The sequence below is a fragment of the Thamnophis elegans genome, chromosome 2, assembly GCF_009769535.1.
Source record: "Thamnophis elegans isolate rThaEle1 chromosome 2, rThaEle1.pri, whole genome shotgun sequence".
Classification (NCBI taxonomy): domain Eukaryota; kingdom Metazoa; phylum Chordata; class Lepidosauria; order Squamata; family Colubridae; genus Thamnophis; species Thamnophis elegans.
Genome location: NC_045542.1, coordinates 8236828 through 8264737, shown reverse-complemented (window position 1 = coordinate 8264737; position 27910 = coordinate 8236828). Strand labels below are relative to the sequence as shown.

At 45.7% G+C, this 27910-nt stretch overlaps 1 protein-coding gene across 1 annotated transcript in view; it reads left to right on the top strand.

The window, feature by feature from the left end:
* Positions 1 to 27910, top strand: part of LOC116503571 (filamin-A-like) — a 122739-nt gene that overhangs the window by 67173 nt on the left and 27656 nt on the right. Inside the window, 21 exon segments of the mRNA XM_032210071.1 lie at positions 700 to 873; positions 1273 to 1435; positions 2213 to 2373; positions 4808 to 4978; positions 5061 to 5184; positions 6945 to 7101; positions 9415 to 9604; positions 9867 to 9890; positions 13873 to 14013; positions 14016 to 14119; positions 21864 to 21930; positions 21933 to 21953; positions 22849 to 22989; positions 23095 to 23223; positions 25243 to 25256; positions 25258 to 25311; positions 25313 to 25394; positions 25397 to 25417; positions 25509 to 25525; positions 25527 to 25671; positions 25793 to 25996. Of these exon segments, the coding sequence (XP_032065962.1) occupies positions 700 to 873; positions 1273 to 1435; positions 2213 to 2373; positions 4808 to 4978; positions 5061 to 5184; positions 6945 to 7101; positions 9415 to 9604; positions 9867 to 9890; positions 13873 to 14013; positions 14016 to 14119; positions 21864 to 21930; positions 21933 to 21953; positions 22849 to 22989; positions 23095 to 23223; positions 25243 to 25256; positions 25258 to 25311; positions 25313 to 25394; positions 25397 to 25417; positions 25509 to 25525; positions 25527 to 25671; positions 25793 to 25996 (2304 nt within the window).

Below are 27910 nucleotides of genomic sequence, written 5' to 3'. Positions count from 1 at the left end.
GGGGGACTATTTCTGTTTCTTGCATACGTAGAGAAAGGCAATCAGGGAACTTAGCTGTTTTCCTAAAACGTATTCGCAGCATATAGACCAGGAACTAAAATGCATGATGTATATGTGCTTGTTGCTAGTTACGCAGGGCAAGTCCTTTTAAATAAGCCTCAGGCTTTATTATAAGAGGACTTGAGAATGTGCTGAAAAGTTTGCATAGGAGGATGAAAGCTGTCTGTGTGGGAACCCTCTATCCCTGGTGTTTCCTGGCTGCAGGGTTAGTTTTCATCATCATTATTATGCCTTCAAGTAGGTCTTGACTGCTGGAAACTGCCTAGACTGGTCCCTGCAGTTTTCAAGGAAAGATTTTTGGAAGTGGTTTGCCCCTTGGCTGATTCCTAGGGCTGAGAGAGAGAGAGTGACTGGCCCAAGGTCACCCAGTTTGTTCATGCCTAATACGGGACCACAATTCTGAGTCTCCCAGTTTGTAATCAGATGCAAGTGAGGTGGAAGTTTGGGCAGGCAGGTTAGAGAGCCTAAGGCAGGGGTCTCAAACTCGTGTCGTCATGGCGTCGTCATGTGACATATCGGGACTTCGCTGAATCGGGCGTGGGCGTGGCCAGTGCGTGAACACATTCGGCCCACGGACCGTGAGTTTTGACAGCTCTGGCCTAAGGCCTGCCTTATTGATGCTGCTGGTGCTCTCTCCAGGTGTATTCCGTGAAGCCACAACAGAGTTCAATGTGGATGCCCGAGCCTTGACTAAGTCCGGGGGCCCTCACATCAAAACCAGAGTATCCAATCCTTCAGGAAACCTTACAGAGAGCTACGTGCGTGATAACGGCGACGGTACCTACAATGTGGAGTACACACCCTATGAAGATGGTGAGTTAGTTGTTTTGTCCACTGGACCTGCAAAGCTTGCTGCTTTGTTTAAAGATGATGAGAGGGTGAAATAGTATGTAGGAATAATTTTGGGAGACAGGAGGAAGATTCACAGCCCAGACAACAACAGTTTGATGAATGGAATCTGAGTCTGAAGGAGCAGTGGAGGTAGAGAGAACATCTCAGAAGGGAACCCTCCTTAGTTTTCAGGAATAAAGGAGGAGAAAAGTTAGCAAGATTCTGTTATTGAAATCCTAGAATAAAGGTAGTGTTAGAAGTCACAGCTTCTTGCCTGAACTGTGTTTGTGTTACATCAAGAAGTGTGTCCACTTGTTTTAACATCCCAAAGTGCTTAGGAAGAGCCCAACCTTCCATATAACCTTTCTTGTCTCCCTTTAGGTGTCCACTCAGTTGATGTGACCTACGATGGCAGCCCTGTCCCAAGTAGCCCTTTCCGTGTACCGGTAACTGAAGGGTGTAACCCTGCAAGGGTGAGAGTTCATGGGCCCGGCATCCAAAGTGGGACCACTAACAAGCCCAATAAATTCACCGTGGAGACAAGGTAAGCATTAGAAAGAGAGAATGCAGCAGTATTTGAAAAGGAGGAATGAACAAGTAAAGCTCTTAGTATTGGCTGGCTACTTTTACCCATCGTTCAGAAAAGGCATATATTAAAGTTGATCAAGAATATATACTGTATTTTTGTTGTATCTAGACCAGGGGTGTCAAACTTGCGGCCCACAAGCCAGATGCATCCCGCAATAGCAATAGCAATAGCAGTTAGACTTATATACCGCTTCATAGGGCTTTCAGCCCTCTCTAAGCGGTTTACAGAGTCAGCATATTGCCCCCAACAATCTGCGTCCTCATTTTACCCACCTCGGAAGGATGGAAGGCTGAGTCAACCCTGAGCCGGTGAGATTTGAACCGCCGAACTGCCAAACTAGCAGTCAGCTAAAGTAGCCTGCAGTACTGCACTCTAACCACTGCGCCACCTTGGCTCTAAATAATAAAGATGTTACGGGTATCCCTAAGCAGGCTTTAGGGCTTTAAACAGAAGTGCAGGGCTGGTATAGATGAAATCCAAGTAAGATACAGCTACATCTTTCAGGTGTCCATGATTTCTGACTCTGTAAACTTTACAAATACATTGGCTCCAACATAGAACGTTGGGATTGCCCATCCCTCCAGACTGATGTTGAAATATTTTGATTTTTAGATTCCTTCCCTCTCTCTTTCTCTTATAACAGCTGTAATTCCCCATAATAGAAGGCTTGGTTCAAAGCTCAGGGGGATTCTTTGGAATGCGTGACCCAATTGTTTGTTCTTTCTGCTACAGGGGTGCTGGTACTGGGGGCCTGGGCCTAGCAGTTGAAGGTCCCTCTGAAGCAAAAATGTCCTGCACCGACAACAAAGACGGCAGCTGTTCTGTGGAGTACATCCCCTATGAGCCTGGCACCTACAACCTTAATGTCACATACGGTGGTCACCAAGTGCCGGGTATGACTTGAGCTTGATGTAGTGCAGTGGTGGGTTTCAAAAATTGTTTGAACCTACTCTGTGGGTGTGGCCTCCTTTGTGGGAGTGGCTTGCCGCCCATGTGACCGGATGGGAGGGGCTTGCCGCCCATGTGACCGGATATGAAGATGCCGACGACACTTGTCAGAACCACCTTAAATTACCTCACACACAGCACTGGCATGCATAAGAATAGGATGCAAACTTGTTTTTTAAAAGGCATCTTTGGTTTGCGTTAAAACAACTTCAACACACGCAATGTTCTGATTGCATCACAAACGCAGTAGTCATCCTTACCTTTCACAGAGGCACTGAGTTTTATAAATACGAGCATGATAGTGTAGAATAATCATATCCAAGGACCAGTGGTGGGTTTCAAAAATTGTTTGGAGCCTCTTCTGTAGGTGTGGCCTGCTTTCCGGGTCCACTGGTGGAACCTCTTCTAACCGGTTCGGTAGATTTGATGAACCGGTTCTACCGAATAGGTGCGAACTGGTAGGAACCCACCTCTGATGTAATGATAATACGGATGGCAGGGAAGTTAGAATTTGGTAACTGAACTGGTTTGGCGGTGGCAATCCCTCAAGAGTTCAACAGGTCACACCTATCTGGGCCACAAGTGCAACATGGCTTAAATGCTATTGACAATTCGTCATAGTCACTAGCTCGGCAGTTTTTTAGACTATGATCAGCCTAGGCTGGGGAAACGATTCCGAGATAGAAGAGTGGTTGCCTTTTTATAGGACGATATGTTAACAGTACTTGAGTAGTGGTCTTCCCCTCTTGAAGCCTTATGCGCCTTCAGAGTAGTAGTCTCTCTGTGGAGGAGGAGACTCAGTCTCTTTGAGTGCGGTTGGATGACTCTGGTATAAAGAAAGAGGAAATCACTTTCCTTGCAATATGGGCAGAAAAGTAGTGATGAGTTTGATGATGGAAGAGGCAGCCAGGCCTCCTCCTCTTCCTCCTCCTTTCTGGGCATGCAGTTTCTACTGGACGAAAAAGCCTTGTAGGCCCTATCCAGCCTTTGGCCCAAAGATTATTGCCTCATCATTTATTGCATTTATATCCACTTGCTTCTCTGGGATCTGAAGAGACAACTTGTGTGGAATCTAATTTTACTAATTAGATTAATTTTATTTGTACAATAACAATGGGGCAGCCCTTGAAGAGCATTCGGAGACTTCAGCTCGTCCAGAATGCAGCCGTGCGAGCGATTGTGGGTGCACCTCAGTACACCCACATTACACCTATCCTCCGCGAGCTGCACTGGTTACTGAATGGTCTCCAGATACGCTTCAAGGTGCTAGTCGTCACTTATAAAGCCCTTCATGGTATTGGACCTGGGTACTTGAGAGACCGCCTGCTGCCAATTACCTCCCAAAGACCCATTAGATCACACAGGATAAGCCTCCTCCGGGTTCCGTCTACCAGCCAATGTCATCTGGCCACTACCCGGGGGAGGGCCTTCTCTGTGGCGGCTCCGGCCCTTTGGAACGAGCTCCCCGAAGAGATTCGGACCCTCACCTCTCTCCAGGCCTTCCGAAAAGCCGTTAAAAGCTGGCTGTGTCGGCAGGCCTGGGGTCGATGAGTTCCCTTCCCCTCTCAAATTGTGTGGCTGTTGGTTGTTTTTAAATGCCCTGTACTTTTGTAGTTTTTGTGTTTCCCTTCCCCTCCTTGGGTTTGTGCGCCGCCCTGAGTCCTGCCGGGAATAGGGCAGCATATAAATAAAATGAAACTCAAACTCAATCCCGTGAGGTGTATTAGGTTGAAACATAGTGGTTGGCCCAGTGTTTGTGGCTGAACCAGGGACCTGGCTCCGGGCTCCCCCAATTCTGAATCTCAATCTCTGCACTGGTTCCCCATCATTTCTATAGGTATAAGCCACTACTGTGGAACGGTTATTCTTGGCCAAAAGGTTAACGAAATGGATGTCTTCAGCCTGGTTGCTTCTGAAAAGAGGAGCTTATAAGTTGCATTTAGGTTTTGGAGCACTTCAGCTGCTCTTATCTAAGCAATAATTGCCAAACCAGGAAGGGTGGAGCAGGAAATTCTAACTCCTGGCATAGGATTGGATGGGTACAGTAGGATATCCTGGGCTGAATACAAGATATCTGTCCAAGCTATTGTAACTTCTTGGTGCTGATAACTAATAGCAGGTATTGTCATCCTATGGCTGGAGCATGTTCAGAGTCATCAAATTAGTTGGTCACTCGCTAAAGCTCACCTTTCCCAAGCTTCCTTAAAGGCCAGAAAGATAAGCAGGATAGCAAAAGAGGTTGTGAAAATAAGGATTGCAGATGTGCCTCTTTCAATGCAATGAATGGTGAGAAATCAAATAACCTTTTTAAAGAACTACAAGGAGCTTACTCCAAGTTGCAGCTTCTTGACTCAGGTTATGTTTCTTCCTCCTCTGTAGGAAGCCCATTCAAAGTCCCTGTGCATGATGTGGTGGATTCATCCAAGGTAAAATGTTCAGGCCCTGGTCTGACTCCTGGTGTCGTCAGAGCCAATGTCCCCCAGTCCTTTACGGTGGACACCAGCAAGGCAGGTGTGGCACCCCTCGAGGTTAAAGTTCAAGGTCCAAAGGGTAAGTAAATCTCCACCTGACTGGACAAATGATATCTCCTTTGAGCTGGGTTCATCCCTCACCTCTTGCCCTTGCCCTGCAGGTGTAGTTGAACCTGTAGATGTAGTAGATAATGCTGATGGTACTCAGACTGCAAGTTACGTACCAAGTCGCGAAGGACCGTATAGCATCGCTGTGCGCTATGGAGACGACGAGGTGCCTCACAGGTAAGAATGGGTTGGTGGAGGCCAAAGAACAGAAGCCTCTGTGACAGAAATGCAGAAACATAGCATTCATTGACCAGCTTTTGATCCTTACTATTAACAGACCTCTCTTCTCCCAGAGAACCCTATTTGAAAAATGGAAGCTAAGGGCCTGAGAAGAGCTGCTGTAGCATTTGGGATATCTTACAGGGTGGTTTCCTGCATTATACTTACTCTAGAGCAGTGATGAGATTCAAGTAATTTAACAACCGGTTCTCTTCCCTAATGACAAGCTGGGTGGGCGTGGCTCGGTGGTCATGTGACTGGGTGGGCGTGGCCAACTCAAGGTCACTCAGGTCGATGGGCGCTTCGCCTTAGCTGTTACAATGGTAATAAGGGTTAACCAGAGAGGCAGTTTCTGTAAGCAGGTCAATAAAGATGAGGCTAGAAACAACACCAGAATGTTTCCTTCCTGCCTTCCTTACAGGATTAGCCCTGTAAAGTGGGAAAAACCAAAAGATTTCTTCCAACAACCGGTTCTCCGAACTGCTTAGAAAGTTACCAACCGGTTCTCCCGAATAGGTGTGAACTGGCTGGATCCCACCACTGCTCTAGAGTGACATAGTGAACGGTCTGTAAATAGTTGTTTTTGAGGCTTTCAACCATGAAGAAAGGGCAGACCTGGTGGTAACCTGGTGGTTTTATTCCATAGTAAACAGAACTTGCAGAAAATAGAAATTGCCTAGTTGTCAACTCTTGAGAGTCACTAGAATGCTTGCTTGAGCTAACACTCAATATTCCTCATTATCTTGGTTAGTAACGTGAGAAAAAAGCCAAAAAAGCTTCCACCGCCCATTATTTTTAATGGCAGAAGATACTCAAGGGAATGCGTCCCCCTGTTTATCTACAGTAGCTTCTGCTGAAGCTGCACCAAAAGCTCTCTTATTGAATCTGCCCTTGCCTTTATCTTGAAAAGGGCAGCTTAGTCCCTGTCCCAGCTTTTTTTCAATGTAATGCATTCTCAATATATTCAGAGTCAGTGGTGGGTTTCAAAAATTGTTTGAACCTACTCTGTGGGTGTGGCCTCCTTTGTGGGAGTGGCTTGCCACCCATGTGACCTGATGGGAGTGGCTTGCCGCCCATGTGACCGGATATGAAGATGCCGACGACACTTGTCAGGACCACCTTAAATTACCTCACACACAGCACTGGCCTGCATAAGAATAGGATGTCAACTTGTTTTTTAAAAGGCATCTTTGGTTTGCATTAAAACAACTTCAACACACACAATGTTCTGATTGCACCACAAACGCTGTAGTCATCCTTACCTTTCACAGAGGCACTGAGTTTTATAAATATGAGCATGATAGTGTAGAATAATCATATCCAAGGACCAGTGGTGGGTTTCAAAAAAGTTTGGAACCTCTTCTGTAGGTGTGGCCTGCTTTCCGGGTCCACTGGTGGAACCTCTTCTAACCGGTTCGGTAGATTTGACGAACCGGTTCTATCGAATAGGTGCGAACTGGTAGGAACCCACCTCTGATTCAGAGTCAACTTCACAAAACTCAATTCAACGGGGCTGAAAGGAATTCTGAGGGTACATTCTTATTTCTTGGGTGGGTGTCAGTTTGCAAAGACTATACTGTGTTGCAAAATAGGACCATTGCAATAATTTCTGATGCTGAGGAGCATTTGTGCACCTTAGAAGTGCAGGGCGTCCTCAGACTTTTTGATAAACTTGTAAACTTAGCCCTCACATTTCTTCTTTCTTGTATTTTCTCCAGCCCCTTCAAAGTGAAGGTTCTACCTACTCATGATGCTAGCAAGGTAAAGGCCAGTGGTCCCGGGCTAAACACTACAGGTGTTCCAGCCAGCTTGCCAGTAGAGTTTACAATTGACGCTAAGGATGCTGGAGAAGGCTTGTTGGCTGTACAGATCACGGTAAGTGCAAATAGCCCGCCGAGATGGGATTGCAGGTAGACCAAATGAATTCTTGATAGGGGTAATTGTGGATTGCTAGATGTGTGCACAACTGTATCCTTCAGGATGAGTAGCAGTTCTCACTCATCAGTAGGCAGACAGCTGCATTCTGCACTGTGAGGTTTACTCAAAGTCCTGAACTAAGGATTCTAAACTATAAAGTGATGAATCTAAGCTCTGCAAAGTCTTTGTTGGTCACTGTTGTATGATTAGTTAGTTAGTTAGTTAGTTATGACCACAGTTCCTCCACAGTCACCATTTATTTATTTATTTATTTATTTATTTATTTATTTATTTATTTATTTATTTATTTATTTATTTATTACAAACTTATTTCTTCATCCCAAATAAGTGAATGAGGTTTTTTTGTGTTGGTCTCTTTAAAAAGAACAGCTGGTTTTACTAGCAGTATCTAGTGATTGCAGGTTTGGGGTAACAGCCTAAACCAGGACTTCCCAAACACTTCCCGCCTCATCAGCCCCTTCAGATTGTTCATTGACTCCCAGACGTTTAGTCTATGAAAATAATGTAGTCAAATACTACTTTAAATAATAGTTCTATGGGTATACTAACGGTAATAATACCACGGGCTCTGACAGAATCATGATCAAACCATTGCAAAAGGCAGCTTTTACTTGGAAAAGTTACATCCTGCAACAATATCTTTAATACTATCAAGGAACAACATCTCCCTATCCCAGATCCTTGGGGAAAACTTGATGTGGATAAAAATGTCAATTCCAGTCTAGATATCTGGTTAACTATGTGACCAACAACAACAACAACAATAATTAATAGTGATCTCAGTGATTATTAGCACAGTGGGTACCTGTTCTGACCCCCCTCATCCCACACCAACACACTCCCAGCCAAAGATAAGTTACAGCATTTAATTAACAGACAGACAGGTCCTTGGCAGCAATCCAGCACAGATAAGCCATGGCAGCAATCCAGCCTGCCAAGCTCACAATAATGATCTCCAACATTAGTTCCAGTGTTGACTTCTGCAAAAGGGGCATGTGCACAAGCAGTCCTTTTATAGTCTGGAGAGGAGCCTAATGACCATCAGCTGAGTGCAATTACCTCCTGTAACTGTGCAACTGTTCCTGACGCCTATTAGCTCTTCGATGGCGTGCATCCAGGAACAACTCACTGCTGACGTCAGGATCACTCTCCCCTGTCTCCTCCCCACTGGTCCAAGGCTCAGGCGCCTCCTGGTGGCCAACCAGCCTCTCTGCGCCCTGCTCGGAGTCGGAACCCTGTCCAGGGTCCTCCACATTCTCCAGAGCCTACTCATAGGGCCACTCGCTGTCAGAGTCTGGGGGCAGCTCCAACAGCTCCTGCTGGGCCACAACAGGTACCCTACCAAAAGATCACTACAAATCCGCACATTGACAAAATGTCTGTCAGTTACAAAAGACCCCACTTCTTGGATCTGCACATATACTATGCCAATGGATTACAATATCCTAGTTTGTGCACACACTCTACTGGGCCGTGAACAGGAAGAGGAGCTGCCCAGGGGACACGCACGCGGCTGAAAACGAACTTCTGGTTTCCAGCACGCACTGGCCAGCAGGCCTTCCGGTTACTGCCGTGCATGCCCCACGCGCCAATCAGCTGGCCGGCACACATGTTCATGCTGGAAAACAGAAGACCAGCTCTTCCAGTTTCCGGCACTGCCGCATGCACAAAGACCAGCTGGTCATCGCATGTGCATGCGTGCCAGAAACCCGGAAGAGAAACGGGCAAGGCCGCACGTGCCAGGTGACATGGCTCCACACAACATTCCGGGAATGCATGCCATAGGTTCACCACTATAGTCTGAGGTTCTTGGCAAGAATTCAATGCATATTAAGGCCAACGTCAACTAAAGAATGGGCAACTGAGATTCCACACTGTTCTGTAGTAACACTGGTCCCTTCCGTAGTCTCAAGGACCCTTACGGGTCGATGCTGACCACTTTGGGGGACCCTGATCTATAGCTTGGGTGCCTGAGCCGAGGTGGCGCAGTGGTTAGGGTGCAGGCCACTTCAGCTGACTGTTATCTGCAGTTCAGCGGTTCTAATCTCACCGGCTCAAGGTTGACTCAGCCTTTCATCCTTCCGAGGTAGGTGAAATGAGGACCCAGACTGTGGGGGCGATATGCTGACTCTGTAAACCGCTTAGAGAGGGCTGAAAGCCCTATGAAGCGGTATATAAGTCTAACTGCTATTGCTATTGCCTTCCCCCGCCTCTACATCAGCCCCCTTACTTGCCTTGCTCTTTGCTCAGGATCCTGAAGGCAAACCCAAAAAGGCCACCATCCGGGACAACCAAGATGGCACCTACACAGTATCTTACGTTCCCGACATGACTGGCCGCTACACCATTCTCATCAAGTATGGCGGGGATGAGATTCCCTACTCACCCTACCGTATCCGTGCTTTACCAACCGGTGATGCCAGCAAGTGTACGGTGACAGGTGAGAGCTTTTCCGGGCAAGGAGTCTCAGGGCGGGGGGGTGGGGGGGAGAAGATGCTGGAGGGTGGGCAAGTCACGCTGAACCAATGCCACGCCCCACACAGACTGCTTTTTGCCGGGCACCTCCGGCCCCACTGCGCATCACTGTGGGGAAAGGGATTTGTGTTTTCTCTGTGTGTGTGTGTTTTTATTTTAATTGTGCACTGTTTTGTGTGATTTTTGTCTCACTCTGATTACCCTTGCTCTTTGCCCTTTCACCTCAGTGTCGATTGGAGGTCATGGGCTAGGTAAGCAGCTTGCTGATGGCTCCCCCCTCCCCTCCGTCTGCTTGCTCCCTCTACAGTTTTCCCCTTGCATGGTTCCCCTCCCCTGCATTAGATTCCACCTGCGCTTGAGATTGGGCAGCAGGATCCCCTTCGAACTGGGAAGAGCCTGTTTTAAAATACACGTATACTAGAACTAGGCCGTCCAATCAGTCTGTTAATATTGCTGTGCCTTTTGCCAGAAATAATACAGAGCTGCTACTTATTGTTCCTCTTGCCACGCAAAGGAACATCTTAAGTAAAACATTAGGATGGAATGACTTGAACATTTAAGAAAGTAGGCTCTTCAAGAGCCGAGGTGGCGCAGTGGTTAGGGTGCAGTACTGAAGGCCACTACAGCTGACTGTTATCTGCAGTTCAGCGGTTCTAATCTCACCGGCTCAAGGTTGACTCAGCCTTCCATCCTTCCGAGGTGGGTGAAATGAGGACCCAGACTGTGGGAGCAATATGCTGACTCTATAAACCCCTTAGAGAGGGCTGAAAGCCCTATGAAGCGGTATATAAGTCGAACTGCTATTGCTATTGCTAATTGCAGTCCTGCTGATCAGTCAGTCAACGGTTAAGATTGTCATTTTAAAAACCAATTATCAGAATATATATTTTAAAATAGATATAACTCTGGCAGATTAATGGGGACATAAATGGTTTTACTCTACTATAAAAATGCCAGTCTGTAAGAAGGACCCCTAATCAGCTCTCCCGGCCTGGAGAAGAATAGATAACCTTCATGCCCTAATGCAGGGCTCGCTTCTCTCTTCACGCATGACGGACTGAGCCAGGGATCGTGGTCCGCATGAACATCTGGGCTATCAGTTCTACCTCTGATTACATCATATTCCTCACGTAGCCCAGATTGTGTCGTGAACGTTGAGCTGAGATGACTGATGTTTTCCTCCAACAATTCAGCTAAGGGTTACTTATAACTTTGGCAAGCAGTTCTGCCTGATTGGCAAAACCGTACATACTTTTCCTTGTGAGGTGAAAAAAAAAACACCTTGGGCCGCATCCAACTCAGTGAACTGCTGAGAAACAAGCAGGTGGATTTAAATGTCAGGGTAAGATTGCAGCATGGTAGTCCTGAACCCCCCACCCCTTCCCCAGTTCCCCGGGGAAGCCCCTTCCTCTCCCTTCCCTGTGCTCTTGAAGTCACCCTCTTGCTTGTACCATGAAGGGTGTGTCTTTATAATCAGAAGTAAATGGATTGGCACCATGCATGTTTCCTAACCTTTCGGGGGAAGGTTTCCTCTCTATAGACAGGGGTGTTGCAAGCTTTGGGGTGGCTGGAGGGGGCTTGTCTTGGAAGATGCCTATTGTCAAGGTGCAGAAGTCTTGAAGCAGGGAACAGATTTTATTTATAGAAGTGACCAGAAAAATCTCCCATGTTAATTGAAGAACTGCTGGAGAATTATTTTCAGACCGGGGAAGTTTATTTTGACACAAATAACAGTGATGATAATATTTGTTACATTGCTCAAATTTTTGTACCCTTGGTGTTAATACATGCTTGAATAGGTGTGAACTGGTAGGAACCCACCTCTGATTCTCTCAATATGAAAAAGTTGCTGATCTCTGACATCCAAAGAAGAACTATAAATTGCAAGGGATGAACAGGTCTTTAGCATGGACCTAGCTTACCAGCTAGTGAGAGACATATTTTTGGCATTTTGTATAACCGATGGAGTTCACAAGTAATCTGAGCAGGGAAAGCACTCGCCCAAAGCTTGCTCTTGTGTGCCAAACTGGCAATACCGTATATGAATTCAGGCATCTCCCTTGTCAACATACCTTGCCAATACTGAAAAATATTACCCTGCCAAAATAATACTAATTCTGGGTTCCCAAAAAAGGAACATAGGCCACTGTGGAAGTCTTGATGACTTTGCTTAACCTGTGAATTCAATGTCCTGGTAAGAAAGCAACAGATTCAGGAGAAAATAGCTTAAAAATTGAAGCAATTTATCTAATTCAGTGTTTCTCAACCTTGGCCACTTGAAGATGTCTGGACTTCAACTCCCAGAATTCCCCAGCCAGCGAATGCTGGCTGGGGAATTCTGGGAGTTGAAGTCCAAACATCTTCAAGTGGTCAAAGTTGAGAAACACTGATCTAATTTATAAAGCCACCTATTCATGAGCAAGTGACTCTGGGCACAAACCTAAAATAGTAAATATCTAAAATTGTTAACAGTGTCATGAACAAATATTAAAGTGCCTCGCCTCATTCGCCTTACTTCAGCACCTTGAGAATTGTAGTTTATAGAGCAGTGTTTCTCAATCTTGTCAACTGAAGATGTCTGGACTTCATCTCCCAGAATTCCCTAACCAGCGAATGCTGGCTGGGGAATTCTGGAGTTGAAGTCCAGACATCTTCAAGTTGCCAAGGTTGAGGAACACTGTATATAGAGAGTGGGCTGCCAATTGGAATTTCAGCTAAGGTTTTCTCTTAATAGAAAAAAAAACTAATCACCACATAGATGTTATTATTCAGAATTCAGAAAAGCACCTTTACGTATGGCCCTTCCCATCCTTCCCCTGTTAAGTTGGAGCCCTCCCAAAAACTTTTGGCATTGATAGATACAGCCACGTGAAACTGTTCCCTTGCTTCAAGAATCTGCTCCTGATAGTGACTGACCATAGCTTTGATAACTATAATTAACACTAACTACCATTTGCTCTATTTCTCAATGTGACGTTGTCTGACGTAGTCCTAGGGGCTGATAAGAAGTGTCAGGTGTGTTTCTGATCTAGTTCTCAGCCATTTGGGTGAGCTTGGTAGGGTTCCTAACATGTTTTCCCTCCACACCTTTGCAAATAGCAACTGAAGCCCTGATGTTGCTCTTCTTTGACACCTCAACAGCTTCCTCCCTGCATGAAGTGCATGGATAACTGGGAGCAAGCTACTGAGATGCATTAAAGAGGGGCCTGGGCTAAAGCTTTTGGCAGTAAGGAATGGGCAGCGTTCTCTCTTTATACGGAACTGAGTTGAGATTGGGCCTAGTTTCAGCCAATTGGTTTTTGTTCCCTTTTAAGATAAGTGATTTTCTAAAAGAGTTTACTGATACACAGTTAGAAGTGTTGGCTGAAGCGGCCACAGTATTAACAGCCAAGAGGTGTGGGAATTAGCTCTAGTTCTGCTTATACAGAAGGCATTCTGCAGTGAATGTTAGGGAGCCACGCTGTGGAAGGGGTTCTCGCCTGATTTTGCACTGAGTTATCTCAATTTGATCATTCATGGTTCTATTATCTATTTGTGAACCAGTCTTTGATTCCGTGACCCGTCAAAAGCGCGTTCCATAAAAGCGCGGTCGACGAAATCGCGTATGTGACGTCATCACAACGTGACGAAAAAGATCGAAAAATTGAAATAAAAATTAAATTACAGCAAGCCGATTCACATAAAGGTAAGGGTTAGGTTAAGGGTTAGGGTTAGAGCGTTAGTGTTACGTTTAGCGTTAGGTTAAGGGTTAGCGTTAGGTTTTTCGTTACGTTAAGGGTTAGGTTTAGAGTTAGGTTTAGGGTTAGGTTTAGGGTTAGGTTTGGGGGGGTTAGGGGAAGGTTTTAGCTTTATTTTTACATTTTTCGATCTTTTTCGATCTTTTTCGTCGCGCTGTGATGACGTCACATACGCGCTTTCGTCGACCGCGATTTTGTCGTCCGCGGTTTTGTGGTAGAACCTTTGATTCCACCTTCCCTCACTAAATGTGTTGGGGGAATTGGCAATACAGGTTGATCCAACCTTCCTCAGTCAAGATATCTTTCAGAGAGACTGTGATGGGAGCTTCCAGAGTTGACCACCAAGCACAATTTGAAGGGCCCCCCGTTTTAAGGAACCCGGTTGGCCGGAAAGGCTTGAGAGTTTAGCAGATTCAGAGTGGAAGAGGAGGAGGAAAGGCTGGGTGCGGGTTTGGGATCAGGTTTCTCCCTTTCCCATAATTCGTTCTTTTGCTAGGAGCTGGCATTGGTCCCACCATCCAGATTGGTGAAGAGACTGTCATCACGGTGGATGCCAAGGCTGCTGGAAAAGGCAAGGTGACCTGTACCGTGTGCACACCAGATGGCACGGAGGTAGATGTTGACGTGGTAGAAAATGAGGAGGGACCTTCGACATCTTCTACACGGCACCCCAGCCGGGCAAATACGTCATCTGTGTACGCTTTGGAGGGGAGCATATTCCCAACAGCCCGTTCCAGGTTACGGTGAGTTTTTTTACCCTAAGGCGGGAGAAATCTTCATATCGGTGGCCTCCATGGAGCCTGCTGTGGTAGCTTTTGTGGGGATACACTGCCTCCTGTGTAGACAAAGTGCAATCATCTTTCAGGTGGAAGCAAGTTGTGTGCAAATTTGTCCAAAGGTTCTGATGAAATGGCTTCCCCAGTTTCCCCCCCCCCCAATTCCTTTGCATACAAACCCCCCCCCCCACACACACACAATAAATAAAAGGAGGAAGCAGCTGGTGCCTGGATTTAAAAACTCTTTTGAGTGGGAGGTGGGAGGGTATGTAAAGCTAATTGGTTAACAAGTATAATTGGAACAAATCAACTTTTATTTCTGGGTAGTATAAACATGGAGTAAATGCATTTTCTGTGCAGAGAAAAGCAGGGGGCCTGCTGGAATGATTGCCCAGCTGCCTACTTCCCAGAGCAGGAACCACAGTGCTTCCTACCGAATCCAGTTTTGAAACATGATTCTACTTAATTAAAAAAAAGGGGGAGAGGAGCTATAAATTAGGCAGTCTCTGTATTCTTTGCAGCTGGTTCCTGAAAAAGTTTCACTTAAACTCATCCAATTTTGCCACGCCATGTATCTTGAGGACTAGAAACTTGTTTTTTTTTTAAATATCAAGATGGCAGACCCATGTTCGCAAGTGCGTTGCTTCAGTTTCTAAGTTTAGGGGTTGCATTTCAGAATGCTTTCTCATGGGAAATCACCGGTGTGGAACCAAGGAGGACAGATAGTGACAAAGGGTGTGTGTATCAGTGGTGGGTTGTAGGCGGTACGCCCCAGTACGGGTGTACAGGAGCCTGCCCGGAGCACCGGATACCGTTCCGGTACGGTGCTCGGAGGGCCCACCTGCCCGTCCGAGCGACTTACCTGTCCTTTAAGTCTTTGGCACTTCCACGCACGCGCATGGCGCCAACGGCGCCTACATGACACTCCACCAAGCAGCTGGAGCATTGTGGGGGCTTGCCAAAGTATCGCAGGAGAGTACGACGCATGTGCGCACGGGGCGCGCCCATTTAGGTGATCCGGAACCCACCACTGGTGTGTATGAATAAGAGAGAGAGAGCTTTCCCCCACTTGACAGTGGATTCTAAGGTTAAAAGCAAGTTAGCACTTCAAAACTGTGATGTGCAATTTACCCGTCTTTAACAAGTGACTCATTGTTTGGCTTTTGGAAGCCGTGTCTTCCTGTTCAAATATTTGTAACACTTTCCAGTTTCCAACACAAAGGAGAATCCTGGCTCACTCAATGGAAGGAGGGGAAAGGAGGGGTGCTGAAGCAGGCAAGGCCTTTCCTCTTCCTCCTCCTCTCTTGTGGCTTTAGGAATAAACAGGCAAGAGAAGTCCCTGAATCAAGGGAGCTTGATTTGCTGGGAAGCAATTAACTGTTTTTCCTTCCCCACCTTCCTTAGCAAGCTGGAGGCTCACCCTTTGGATTTTCAATTCCCCAGTTGCAGAAACTTAGGGACTTACTTGTTAATTCCCCCAGCCCCCTCTTGATGTTGGCTTTTGCAGTGCTTCCCTCCAGCACAAACTTTAAATGCGGTGTGATAGCTCTCAGCCACTCCCTGCTAGTCCATGATCTGCATCTCACTGCCAACTTGAGGTGCCAGAATGAGGCAAGTGACCTGAGAGATAGCCTTTTCCCGAGCAGATGTGCTAGCCAACAACTCATCCCAGCCAGCATGGTGGATGGTAGGGGTGATGGGGGCTGTTGAAAGCATCTGGCAGGTGTGGGGAGAAGGACACGCACTGACATCTCCGTGTTTTCTGCTTGGCCGTTTGTCTTCCAGTTGCCAAGGAAGCTCATTACTTTGTTGACAACCAGCAGTTCATGATCCCAACTTGGGTTATCCAACTGTAGTGTGATTTGATTGATCCTCTATTGCCTCAGCCATCCCCGAAGCCACCTCTTTTCACATTCTGTTTACAGCAGTGTTTCCCAACCTTGGCAACTTGAAGATGTCCAGACTTCAACTCCCAGAATTCCCCAGCCAGCATTTGCTGGCTGGGGAATTCTGGGAGTTGAAGTCCGGACATCTTCAAGTTGCCATGGTTGGGAAACACTAGTCTACTGCTATGCATTTGGATTTACACAAGGATGCACTCCTCCCGGAAAAGCACATCCGTATATTAAGCCCACCTGCGCAGAAAATATGCACACATTTCTTGTCAATCCCCCCAAATTCAGGCAGAGTATTGAAAACCTTTAAAAGGAGGGCGGGGGGAAAACGTACTTTTTCTATTTTAATGCCTCTCGGTGCATGAGCAAATGTCAAAACTCCTCTGCTGAGTTTCTACTACGTAATTTCAGGCAGCCTCTTCTCCCAGTGTAGATTGGTGCTGTATTATATAACACATGCTGCAGTGAGATCATTATTTGGGATTGGCAATCAATGAAGAGGTGTGTGTGGTGTGGTGTTTGTATGTGTGTGTGTGATCTAGGTCTTAGGAAAATAAAGGCTCCCTTAAATCAAACTGGACGCCCGGTGACTTCCTGATGTGTCTTTTTTTCCCCTCCTTTTGGCAGCAATACCAATTAGCTTGCCATTGTTCTCTCCCAATTTTTCCAATTTCCGATCTAACATATAGCATTGGAGTTTCCAAGTAGTTCCCCCATACAAGCTGTTGTGGCCCAGCAGGTGCCGTTGGAGCTGCCACCAGACTCCGACAGCGAGGGGCCCTATGAGTCGGCTCTGGAGGATGTGGAGGACCCTGGACAGGGTTCCGACTCTGAGCAGGGCGCAGAAAGGCTGGTTGGCCACCAGGAGGCACCTGAGCCTTGGACTAGTGAGAGGAGACAAGGGAGAGTGAGCCGGAGGCCAGCAGTGAATTGTTCCTGGATGCACGCCATCGAAGAGCTATTAGGCGTCAGGAACAATTACGCAATTACAGGAGGTGATTGTACTCAGTCTGGTGGTCATTAGGCTCCTCTCCAGACTATAAAAGACTGCTTGTGCACACGGCCCTCTTTGCAGAAGTCAACGCAGGATTGAATGTCAGAGGACATTACTGTGAGCTTGGCAGGCTGGATTGCTGCCAAGCCTTATCTGTGTTTATTGCTGCTTGAGTTTGTCTGAGTTGCTACCAAGGTCCTTATCTGTTTGTTCTGCCTGGCTTTCAGCCACCGAGGTTTGGTGTCTTGCTATTAAAGTACATTCCAGTTAAGCTTGTCTCGGCATTCGTTACTGGACGGAGGAGGGGGTCAGAACACAAGCACTAACCAAGCTTGGCCCTACTTAGGATGCAAAGATATGCCAAGGTGCTGCCATCGTCTTTAGACATTTTTTGGTTGCATGCTCTTTAAATAAAAAGAATTGAAGCACCCAGAGGCTTGGGGGAGGGGGCAGAGCAGAGCTTCGCTCTCATGTCCTCCCTCATGTTCCTTGATTGTCCTGATTTTGTATGCCATTGCTATTGCAGATAGTGGAGTAGGTTTTTTTTTTTAAAAAAACAAAACAAGTTTCTAGCTCTCACTTGGTAGTGGCAAGATCCAGATCATACCTGAGTCCTTTGCAATGAGTTCTCTCTCTGTCTCTCTATCTCTCTTTCTTTCTTTCTTTCCTTCTTCCTTCCTTTTTCTTCTCTTTCTTCCTTCCTTTTTCTTTTCTTTCTTTCCTTCCTTCCTTTTCTTCCTTCCTTCCTTTCTCTTTCTTTCCTTCTTTCTTTCTTTCTTTCTTTTTCTTCTTCTTTTTCTTCTTTTTTCTTCTATTTTCTATCTTTCTTTTGAAGAGCAGTGTTATGTTTCAGCTTTGGGGTTGTTGCCTATTGGGAAGAGTGGAATCTCGAAGATGAGCATCAACAGAGAGAGAGGCCCGACCCTGTTATCAAAGAGCAAGGCTGAATCATTTTATCCTTTGCAAATGAGCAGCAGGCGGCTAAGATATCTCCACTGGGGTTGGTCTCCAGCTCAATGGGGGAAAAACGTTGTCCTTTTTCTGTGTCTGAGCTCTGAAAGGGAAGAGCGCCGTAATGATGTCATTGGCTTGGAGCCGGCCTTCCCGTCCGATCTCATTCTAACCATCTTGCCCCCCCCCGTTCCTGCCACAGGCCCTGGATGGTGAGCGCACGACCCCCCAGCAGATGGCCCAGCCGATGCGTGCCCCGCCCTACGCATACGCACCTGGTGCACAGCAGCCCTGGGGACCGAAAGTAACAGTTCAGTTTTATAGAGGAAAAGCTAGCCCAGCGCATTCTGGGGGTGGGAGGAACTGCCCATGGAATTCAGATGGCTGCTTCGCTTGCCTTGGCACTGCTTGGGGCTGACATAGTTGCTTGAAATGATGATGCCAGGAGCCAGCCCTTTTCCCCCAAGACCGGCACCAATGAATTACTCAGGATAACGGTCCTGTGACGGGGAAGGTGGGCGGATGCTATGTGGAGCACCATTAGCTACTCTCCCTTGAAACGCCACCAAGCTGCAGAAGCCGTTGGATTGAGTTCATGACAGGGAGTCCTCGACTTACAACAACAGTTCACCTCAATGACCATTCAACCAGGGGTGGGCTGCTCCCGGCGTTACCGCCGGTTCGGTGTTGGCATAGCACACCAGCTACGCACAAATGCACATTTGCACAAAAATAGGTCTGCGCACGGGCAAAATGTTAAAGAACGAAAAATAAATAAATGTGTGCCATTACAATTGTTCTGCGCATGCACAGAACTGAAAATCAAGATGGCGGCCCCGGGGGAGAACCGGTTCGGGGGCGTGGCAGGCCTGGGTCACTGCCGGTTCCAGCGACCCAGGCCCCCAAACCACTACTGGTTCGGCCGAACCTGTAGGAACCCACCTCTGGTTCAAACTTACAAGAGCACCGGAAAAAGTGACTTACGACCATTTTTTCACACTTTACAACCTTTGTAGGCTTCCCATGATCATGTGATCAGATTTCAGATACTTGGCAACAGGTTCATACTTACAATGTTGGCTGTATCCTACGGTCAGTGATCCCCTTTTGGGAACCTCCTGATAAGCAAAGTCAATGGGGAAGCAGATTCCACTTAACAACCCTGTTACTAACTTATCAACTGCAGTGATTCACTTAACAAACTGTGCTCAAGAAAGGTTGTAAAATGGGGAAAAACTCACTTGAGAAATGTCTCACTGAGCAACAGAAATTTTGGGCTCAATGGGGGTCGTAAGTCGAGGATTACCGTATCTCCCTCTATGACATAGGGATGATACAGCCTTCAAGAGCAGATGAAGGCTCTGTCATCCTATGAGATACACACACACACACACACTTAATTCATTTTTTTCCCACGAAGAAACTAGGAACAGACCATCTGACACTTAGAAGTGCAGGATGTAAAAACAGGAGAACGAAACTGTCCACTTGCAATGATGGTTTGAGCTCTTGGAGAGCCTCTGTTGGTTGGGCTTTCCTATTAGTAGCTATTTGATATCTCTACATGGAGATATTGCGGCTGAATATGGGAGATTCACCATGCAAAGCAGGTGCTCCTTCCCTGAATGATGGTCTGCCCTCCATAGTACGAGTGACAGGTCAGAATCGAACTAGATACGGTGATAATGCCAATGCACAAATAGGGCTTCTTCTTTAAATGCAGCTAGAAAAACAATGACTCTTATCAACAAGATTACACCGATCCTCAAACCAATGAACTGAGGAACGTTCATTATTTTTTTCCTCTCTTCCAAGCTTAAATCAAGAATTGGGCTGTTTTTAGAGAACCCTAAAGTTTTCAACTAACTGTCCTAAGGGTGCTTTTTTTCAAGAGGCAACTGAACTTTCTTTGAAGACGTTTTCGCTTCTGTTGAATTTAGGGTCACGTCCCCTTAGGTAGCTGATGCTGCTTTGCTAATCTCTCTTGGCATTCTCTGCAGTCGTGAAACGTTCTTCCAGCAGCCTGTTTCCTACATAGGTGCTGCCAACTAGCAATTAATAATTCTGCAAATTATGGCGGGAGATGAAAGTGAAACGGAGACGCTTGGCTATCGCAAACTCCTCGATGAGCTTATGCAGAGGGCAGCACTGCGGGCATGTTGTTCTCGCTGTGGGGCTTTCTCATAGGGCTTGCGAGGAACTCAAAACGGGCTATGTGGCTTTTGGGGAGACTTTTCTTTGCACCCCCACCGCACCCCCAAACATACTCCCTTCACTCCATCTGCTCCGCTTGAATTCCAGAGCGGGTAGGAGACCTTCCAGAATGTGGCAGGTTTGGTGCTTTTCCCAGGGTGTCTTTTGTCTGAGGTCACCTCCCTCCATCTCTAGATGCCATCCATGCTTTGTGTGTCGTCCTTGTCAAGGCCTCTGCTGGGCAGGGCTTCCAGGTCCTACCCAATCAGGCTAGGTATCATCCTTATTCCAGGGTATGAAGGAATGTGGTTCACCTCTTCGTTAGGGGCATCTGCAGGAGGCCTGGCTAGCTATAAGTAGAGTCCTCCTTGGCTTGATGCTGGCCTGGCTTTTTTTTGGGGGGGGGGGGAAACTTGCTGATGGGGGCAGTGTCTGTCTGGTTGCCCATTGGTTGGATCCCAGTACTTAGCATTCCCAACTGAATTATAAGCCAGACATAAGCAAGCATGCCAGCCAGCCGGTTCACCGACAATAGGGCGACCGACAAAACCGCGCCCGACTAAAACGCAGTGACAAAACCGCGAGTTCTAAACCGCGCCGATGAATGAGCGCTGAATCGCGCCAACAACAGCGCGGCGACAGAAGCGCGCTGTGAACCTAAACCTAACCCTAACCCTAAACCTAACCCTAAACCTAACCCTTATCTTAACTTAAATCGCCCTTAAATTGCCCTTCTGTCGGCGCGCTGTTGTCGGCCCGTTGATGACGTCACGGTTTTAGTGACACGGTTTTGTCAGCGCAGTTTTGTTGTGGCGCTTTTGTCGGGTCACGCAGCCAGCCAACAAGGGCAAGGTAGCAGAAGAAAACAGAGTTAGAGCATAAGTAAGCAACAGCTAAGCTAAACCCTTCTGAGGAATATCTAATCTGGCATCTAAAAGCACAGAGTTTGAACTCTTTGGAAAATACGAGGTCTGTAACTCCTTTGAGAGCAGGAGAAGTAGAACTTGGGGATACAGAAAGGAACCTGGGCAGGATTGTGATGCTTCTCAGGGATGCTATTGCCAGGTGCCTCTGAAACAATTATGGGCAAGACAAGCTGAACTAATTTCTCTTTGCTCCAGTGCTTTTTTAAAACAAAAGGGGGAAAGAAGTGATACAGCTGCGCGGATTTCTGATTTGGGGGCCAAACCCTAAAACCCAGTTCTGACTTTAGAGATCTAGTTCTTGCCAGCTTGGGAAGTCCTTGAATATCGCAGTTTCCAATTAATTGTTTCGTTAGCTATTGGCATAGAAAGCTATGGAGAGAGACATTCAGCTTCATAGCAAAAGCTAGTCATGCCCTGGGCTCGAAGCCTGCATCCAAAGCAAGGAGGGTCCCATGCTTGCAAAATCCAGACTTTGCAACTCTGAACTTTAAAGCAAAGAGAAATTGTCCAGCTCACTTACATTCAGCAGTGTACCTGTTTTGCCTAGCCAGTATGCCTATTCAAATTCCAGCATTTAGGATATTTTAGGAGAAATTGGGGGCTTTTCAGAGTCTTGTCTTTGTCAGCTGTGTTCCATTGCTTTTTTATGGATTCTCTCATCCCTTCTTGTCACCTTTACGTGCCCTTTCTCTTTAACGTGCCTTCCATGTTCTCACAGCGTCTTGTTGGAGGTGGGGTCACTCTATTTTCAGGCCACAGATCGGTCCTGTCAATGGCTGGATGCTGGACTGCGGCCTTTCGACTTGGTTATCCCTTTCACTATCAAAAAGGAGAGATAACAGGTAACGGGGAACGCGGCTTAAAGGCTGCTGTGTGCATAACAGCCTGGGGAAATGTCAACACGTAATGTGAGTGCATAATTCAGCTTCCCGGTCCCCTATTTTTTGTTTTAAGTAGCTGTATTTTACAACTTAAAATGTTCACGAGCAAGGTCTGCGGAATTTGTGAGAAAGTTGTGAGGAAGATTATGGAGATGTGTGGGTTGGAGGTTTTAAGTCGACTTTCCTTTTCCCATTCCTCAAAACTAGAGATGCAGAAAATAATTGTTATGGTTTTATTTTATGGGAATTGCAGGTGTTCTCGAATTACCTGAATGCACTACATGTGACTCTTCTTCGAGTACTTTGCAGAAAGCGATCTGCATTTTTGCAACTATAAGTGTCATCTCTTATCTGGATTTGACACCAAAACTAAGCCCTCATCTTAGCCATAACTTTCACTGCGTTGGTATCTACCAAATAAGCTGAGTAACAAACCATCTATTTGGAAGCTGCAGGGGAGATATCACTTCAAGCACAGATAGCGCAGCTTTTCCTGTCTCTTCCAGATATATTGGAAGCAATCGACATCATTCCCAACTGATATGACAAAAATTGCAGTCCGGAGTATCTATAAAACTCCAGGAGATGTAAAGGGGATTTCAGTGTTTAGCTTTAGGCCTCTGAACCCATCCCTGTCCAAAATGTCCTTGCAAAATTCTTAGGGTATTCTAGCCTAGTGCAGCTAAATGAACTAGCTCGTATGCTGTGAGTTGCTGCATTGGACAACAGAAGTCAGTTTTGTTCAAACGTCCCATTCTAGCAGGATAGTATACAGAGCTGCCCCCGCGGCTTACTACTCAAGACTAACCGAAGCCGCTGAATTGTTTTTGTTTCTCTTCCCATCCCCCTTCCAAAGGAGAGGTACGCATGCCCTCCGGTAAGGTGGCCAAGCCAGATATTACTGACAATAAGGATGGCACAGTGACAGTGCGTTATGCCCCCACCGAGGCTGGCTTGCATGAGATGGATATCCGTTACGACAATATGCATATCCCAGGTAACATTGCCGAACTGTGGAGGTTCCTGGTTATCCTGGAAGGGTCTGGTTTGTGAGTTCCGAGTAATATCTAAATGGCATCACAACCACTTTCTGATTCACTAGGTAGCCCCCTGCAGTTCTACGTGGATTATGTTAACAGTGGCCACGTGACAGCTTTTGGTCCTGGACTCACCCACGGCGTGGTCAACAAGCCAGCTGTGTTCACAGTCAACACAAAAGATGCTGGAGAAGGTGAGTTGTGACATGTGCTCCTCCTCCCACCAGAACTGTTCGTTCTTCCGTTTGTGTCTTTCCCTTAATGTAACAAAGACATCCATAAACTATACAAATTGGTCATTGGATTCCTTCATACAACTTAAGATATTGAGCTTGTCAGGGCTAATTTCGGTGTTTGACCTTCTTCTTTTTGAGAATTTTTTTAAATTGAAATTAAAAGTAAGAGCCGAGGTGGCGCAGTGGTTAGAGTGCAGTACTGCAGGCCACTGACTGCTATCTGCAGTTCAGTGGTTCAAATCTCACCGGCTCAAGGTTGACTCAGCCTTCCATCCTTCCGAGGTGGGTGAAATGAGGACCCAGACTGTCGGGGGCGATATGCTGACTCTGTAAACCGCTTAGAGAGGGCTGAAAGCCCTAGGAAGCGGTATATAAGTCTAACTGCTATTGCTATTGCTATTTAGAAAAAAAAACTTTTACAACGTTTACCTCCGCCCGCCCCCCCGCCGCCTTAGGCTCTTAACCTGCCTGGCCAAACTTCCACCTCACTTGCATCTGATTATGAACACTTTTTAAAATTGTAAATCATTTATAACCAAGATCTAAGCAAAATACTGTAAAGCATCAATTATTGAAAGACCTCCTATGGTTGCAACATACTTTTTAAAGCAGCCATTAAAATTGCCTATATTAATCTACTTTTTTTTTTTAGGTGCTTACAGTACACTTTCTTTTTTATTGAAATTTTTGAAAAAAAAGTTTTACAAATGTTTACCTCCCTCCCCCTACCCTCACCCCCCAACCTCCCCCCCCCCCAACTTCCCAGAACCAATACAGGGTATAAATCTTTAACAAAGATGTTTCTAAAATAACTTTAAAACAAAGTTGGTATCATCTTTCATTTGAGCTTTAACTCCTCTTTGCTAGGCTAAGTCTAAACAGATTATATCATTCCTTGTTTCTTCAGTCATAAACTATCTGGAATTTCTTAGTTCCCTATTTATTTTGAGTATAGTCAATCCATCTTCTCCACTCCAGTTTATATTTCTCATTTGAGTGGTCCTGAGATATGCTGATATTTTAGCCATCTCTGCTAAGTTTGCTACTTTTAATGTCCATTCTTGAATAGTAGGCAAGTCTTCCTTCTTCCAGTACTGTGCCACCAACAGTCTTGCTGCCGTTATAAGTGCAAAATCAGTTAATCTCTATAACTGTACATCAGTAATTATACCTAACAGAATAACTGAAGGGTAAACTTTATCTTTTTTTAAAGAAATTTTGCATAATCACCATTATTTTATCCAAAATTCTTTTACCTTTTACAAGTCCACCATATATGATAGTATGTAGCATCGAGACAATCACTCTCCAGCATTTAGGTTGTAAATTCGATACATACAGCCTAGTTTTTTAGGATCTAAATGACCGTCTATAAACATCCTGTAACAGTTTTCTCTCAAATTTGGCCTTGTGTAAATTTTACATTTCTTACTCATATCTTTTTCCCATGTATCCAACATTATTGGTTCTTCAAAATTTTGTGGCCACTTTATCATACAGTCTTTAACTAATTCTGAGAATTTTTTATTGTTTTAGTTAAACAAAACAAAAAAAAAAGAGAAAAAAAATCATCTTTCGTTACATCTTGTTGAAAGCGTAGTCGATTGGTTACAATATATTCCGTGCGTTTCTTCCACAGTCCTTACATATACTTCATTCAAACCATGTTGTACATTTTAAGTCAAGAAAGAAAAGTTATGTATTTTACTATCCCTGTACCATAATTCTCATTTGGCTACTGTTGTTTAAACATGTTTTTATCTAGAATCATTTATATTAGAAGACACAACCACCTACTGGGGTTCATTTGCAATTTCAATAGATCTCCAATACCATTACACCTTTATGACATGTTCTAAAATTAATTCGGTTAAGTAAGATATCTAAATATCCCCCCCCCCGTAACACACCTGTATGTATCATTAAATATTGTCCGTTAACATTTCATAACAGTTTTTGACCTTCTGATGTTTGCAGGTGGCCTCTCCTTGGGCCATTGAAGGCCCTTCTAAGGCAGAAATTGGATGTACCGATAACCAGGATGGCAACCTGTACAGTGTCCTATCTCCCAGTTCTACCCGGAGACTACAATATACTGGTGAAATACAATGACAAGCACATCCCAGGAAGTCTTTCACTGCCAAGATTACTGGTGAGATGTGAGGTTGCTCTGATATGAAGTGGGCCTAAGCAGCCAGGCTGACTTATGCTGAAGGCCTCTTGTCTGCCTCTGCTTCCAACAGGTGATGATACAATGCGCATTGTCCCACCTGAAAGTGGGCTCATCAGCTGATATTCCCTTGAACATCACTGAGACAGACTTGAGCCAGCTGACAGCCACGGTGATCCCACCTTCTGGCCGTGAGGAGCCTTGTCTGCTCAAACGCCTACGCAATGGACATGTCGGTGAGTGTCCCTTTTTTTAGCCTACCTCTGAGCCAATTGGCAGAATTCATGGGAAGGACAAGATAGTTGGAGAGGCTACAAATCATCTCCTCCTTTCCGCCTCTTGCAAATGTCTCTGTAGGAATTTCATTTGTCCCCAAAGAGATTGGAGAGCACATTGTGAACATCAAGAAAAATGGGCTGCACATCCCCAACAGCCCTATCACGGTGATGATCAGCCAGTCAGAAATTGGAGATGCCAGCCGCGTCAGGGTCTCTGGCCCAGGACTCAGTGAGGGCCGGACCTTTGAACCTTCAGAGTTCATCATTGACACCAGGGATGCAGGTACTCAAATGAAGTTTTAATACAGCCTTTGAAATGTCTTAAGTTACATTGTTAGATTTATTTATTTTTTTAATTTGATGTTCACAACTCTTGTTGTCGCTATGCTGGCTGGAAATGGTGGTAGGTGGTAATCCAGCACATCTGAAGGTGTTCTGTCCCCCCCTTCACAGCTCTTAACAAACGGCAAGACGAATAAACTTAAAAGGAACTTTCTTTATCAGTTCTCAGTTCAAACTGGCTTCGAGCCCAAAAATAACATAAATACAGTCTCGAACGAGATAACAGAATACAAAAACAACTCTTACAAGCAATGCACTTCTCCAAGTGTAGCCTTGAATCAGGGTTACAAGAAACACTAAAGCACTTATCCAAGTGTATCTTCCATAAATCACGATTGATGATCAAGCAATGTTGTACCAAACAAGGAACGCACGAAGGAACGTTGACTCCTGCGACTAGGGCGTGGCAGCATCCGTCCTTTTATCTCCAAACCTGCCTCTAACAAGCCCCAGCTGCATAATGAATCTTGTATCCCGAAAAGACTCACAGCAGACATCTGCTGAGTCACAACAGAAGGGTACCAGATTGGGGTAAGATAGTCTAAAGAACAGCCTACCCCAAGAGGAAAAGTGAATATGATGAAGTTCCTGAGGTAAATCGGGGCAGATTTCATTTTCAGGGCTTCTAAGATAAGACAGAAGGTTCTGGAAAGCTACTGTGCCACTTCCCCTGCTTTAGCTCTGTGAGGATACCTGCCGGCTTGGAATGGTAAAGAAGGTCTTATACAGGTAATCCTTGACTTACGGCCACAACTGAGCTCAAAATTTCTGTTGCTAAGCGAGACATTTCTTAAGTACATTTTGCCCCATTTTATGACTTTGCTTGCCACAGTTGTTAAGTAAATCACTACAGTGGCTACGTTAGTTGTTAACTGAATCTGGATTCCCTGTTGACTTCGCTTGTCAGACAGTTGCAAAAGTGACCTTGGGATGCTGCAACCTTTGTAAATATGAGCCAGTGGCCAAGCATCTGAATTTTGATCATGTGCTCATGGGGATGCTGCCACAGTCCTAAGTGTGAAAAACCATAAGTCACTTTTTTTCAGCGCCGTTGTCATTTTGAACAGTCACTAAATGAACTGTTGTAAGTTAGGGACTACCTGTATGGCATTCCAACTAAAAAGAAGGGTTAGACTGAACCAGTGGTGGGTTTCAAAATTTTTTGGAACCTACTCTGTGGGTGTGGCCTCCTTTGTGGGAGTGGCTTGCCAACCACGTGACCTGGTGGGAGTGGCTTGCCGGCCATGTGTTTTCTCTCTCTCTCTCTCTCTCTCTCCTCTCTCTCTCTCTCTCTCTCTCTCTCCTTCCTTTTGTCTCTCTGTCCCTTTTTTTCTTTTTTTTCTTTCATCTCTCTCTCACTCTTTTTCTTTTTCTTTCTTTCTTCCTTCTTTCTCTTTCTCTCTGTCTGTGTCAGTCTGTCTGTCTCTCCCTCTGTGTGTGTGTGTGTGGGCTCGTGTGTGTCAATGGTGGGTTTCAAAAACTTTTGGAACCTCTTCTGTAGGTGTGGCCTGCTTTCCGGGTCCACTGGTGGAACCTCTTCTAACCAGTTCGGTAGATTTGATGAACCAGTTCTACCGAATAGGTGCGAATTGGTAGGAACAGATCTCTGGGCTGAACTAAGAACAGCCCTAGCTTAGTCTTCTCTTCCTAGAATTGCTAATTTCTGAAAGGTAGAAAAGAAGATTGTCTCAGTGAAGTGTTTCCAGGAAAGGAAAGGTTTCATACAGACAAGGATAAAGTGGCCTGCACATTTCTCTTTTATGAGTAATTAGCTCATAACTCGGTGTTGCCCGAGTATTTATTTATTTATAGAGGGAAAATGTCTGGACCAAACATAATTTCTAATGTTGGATTT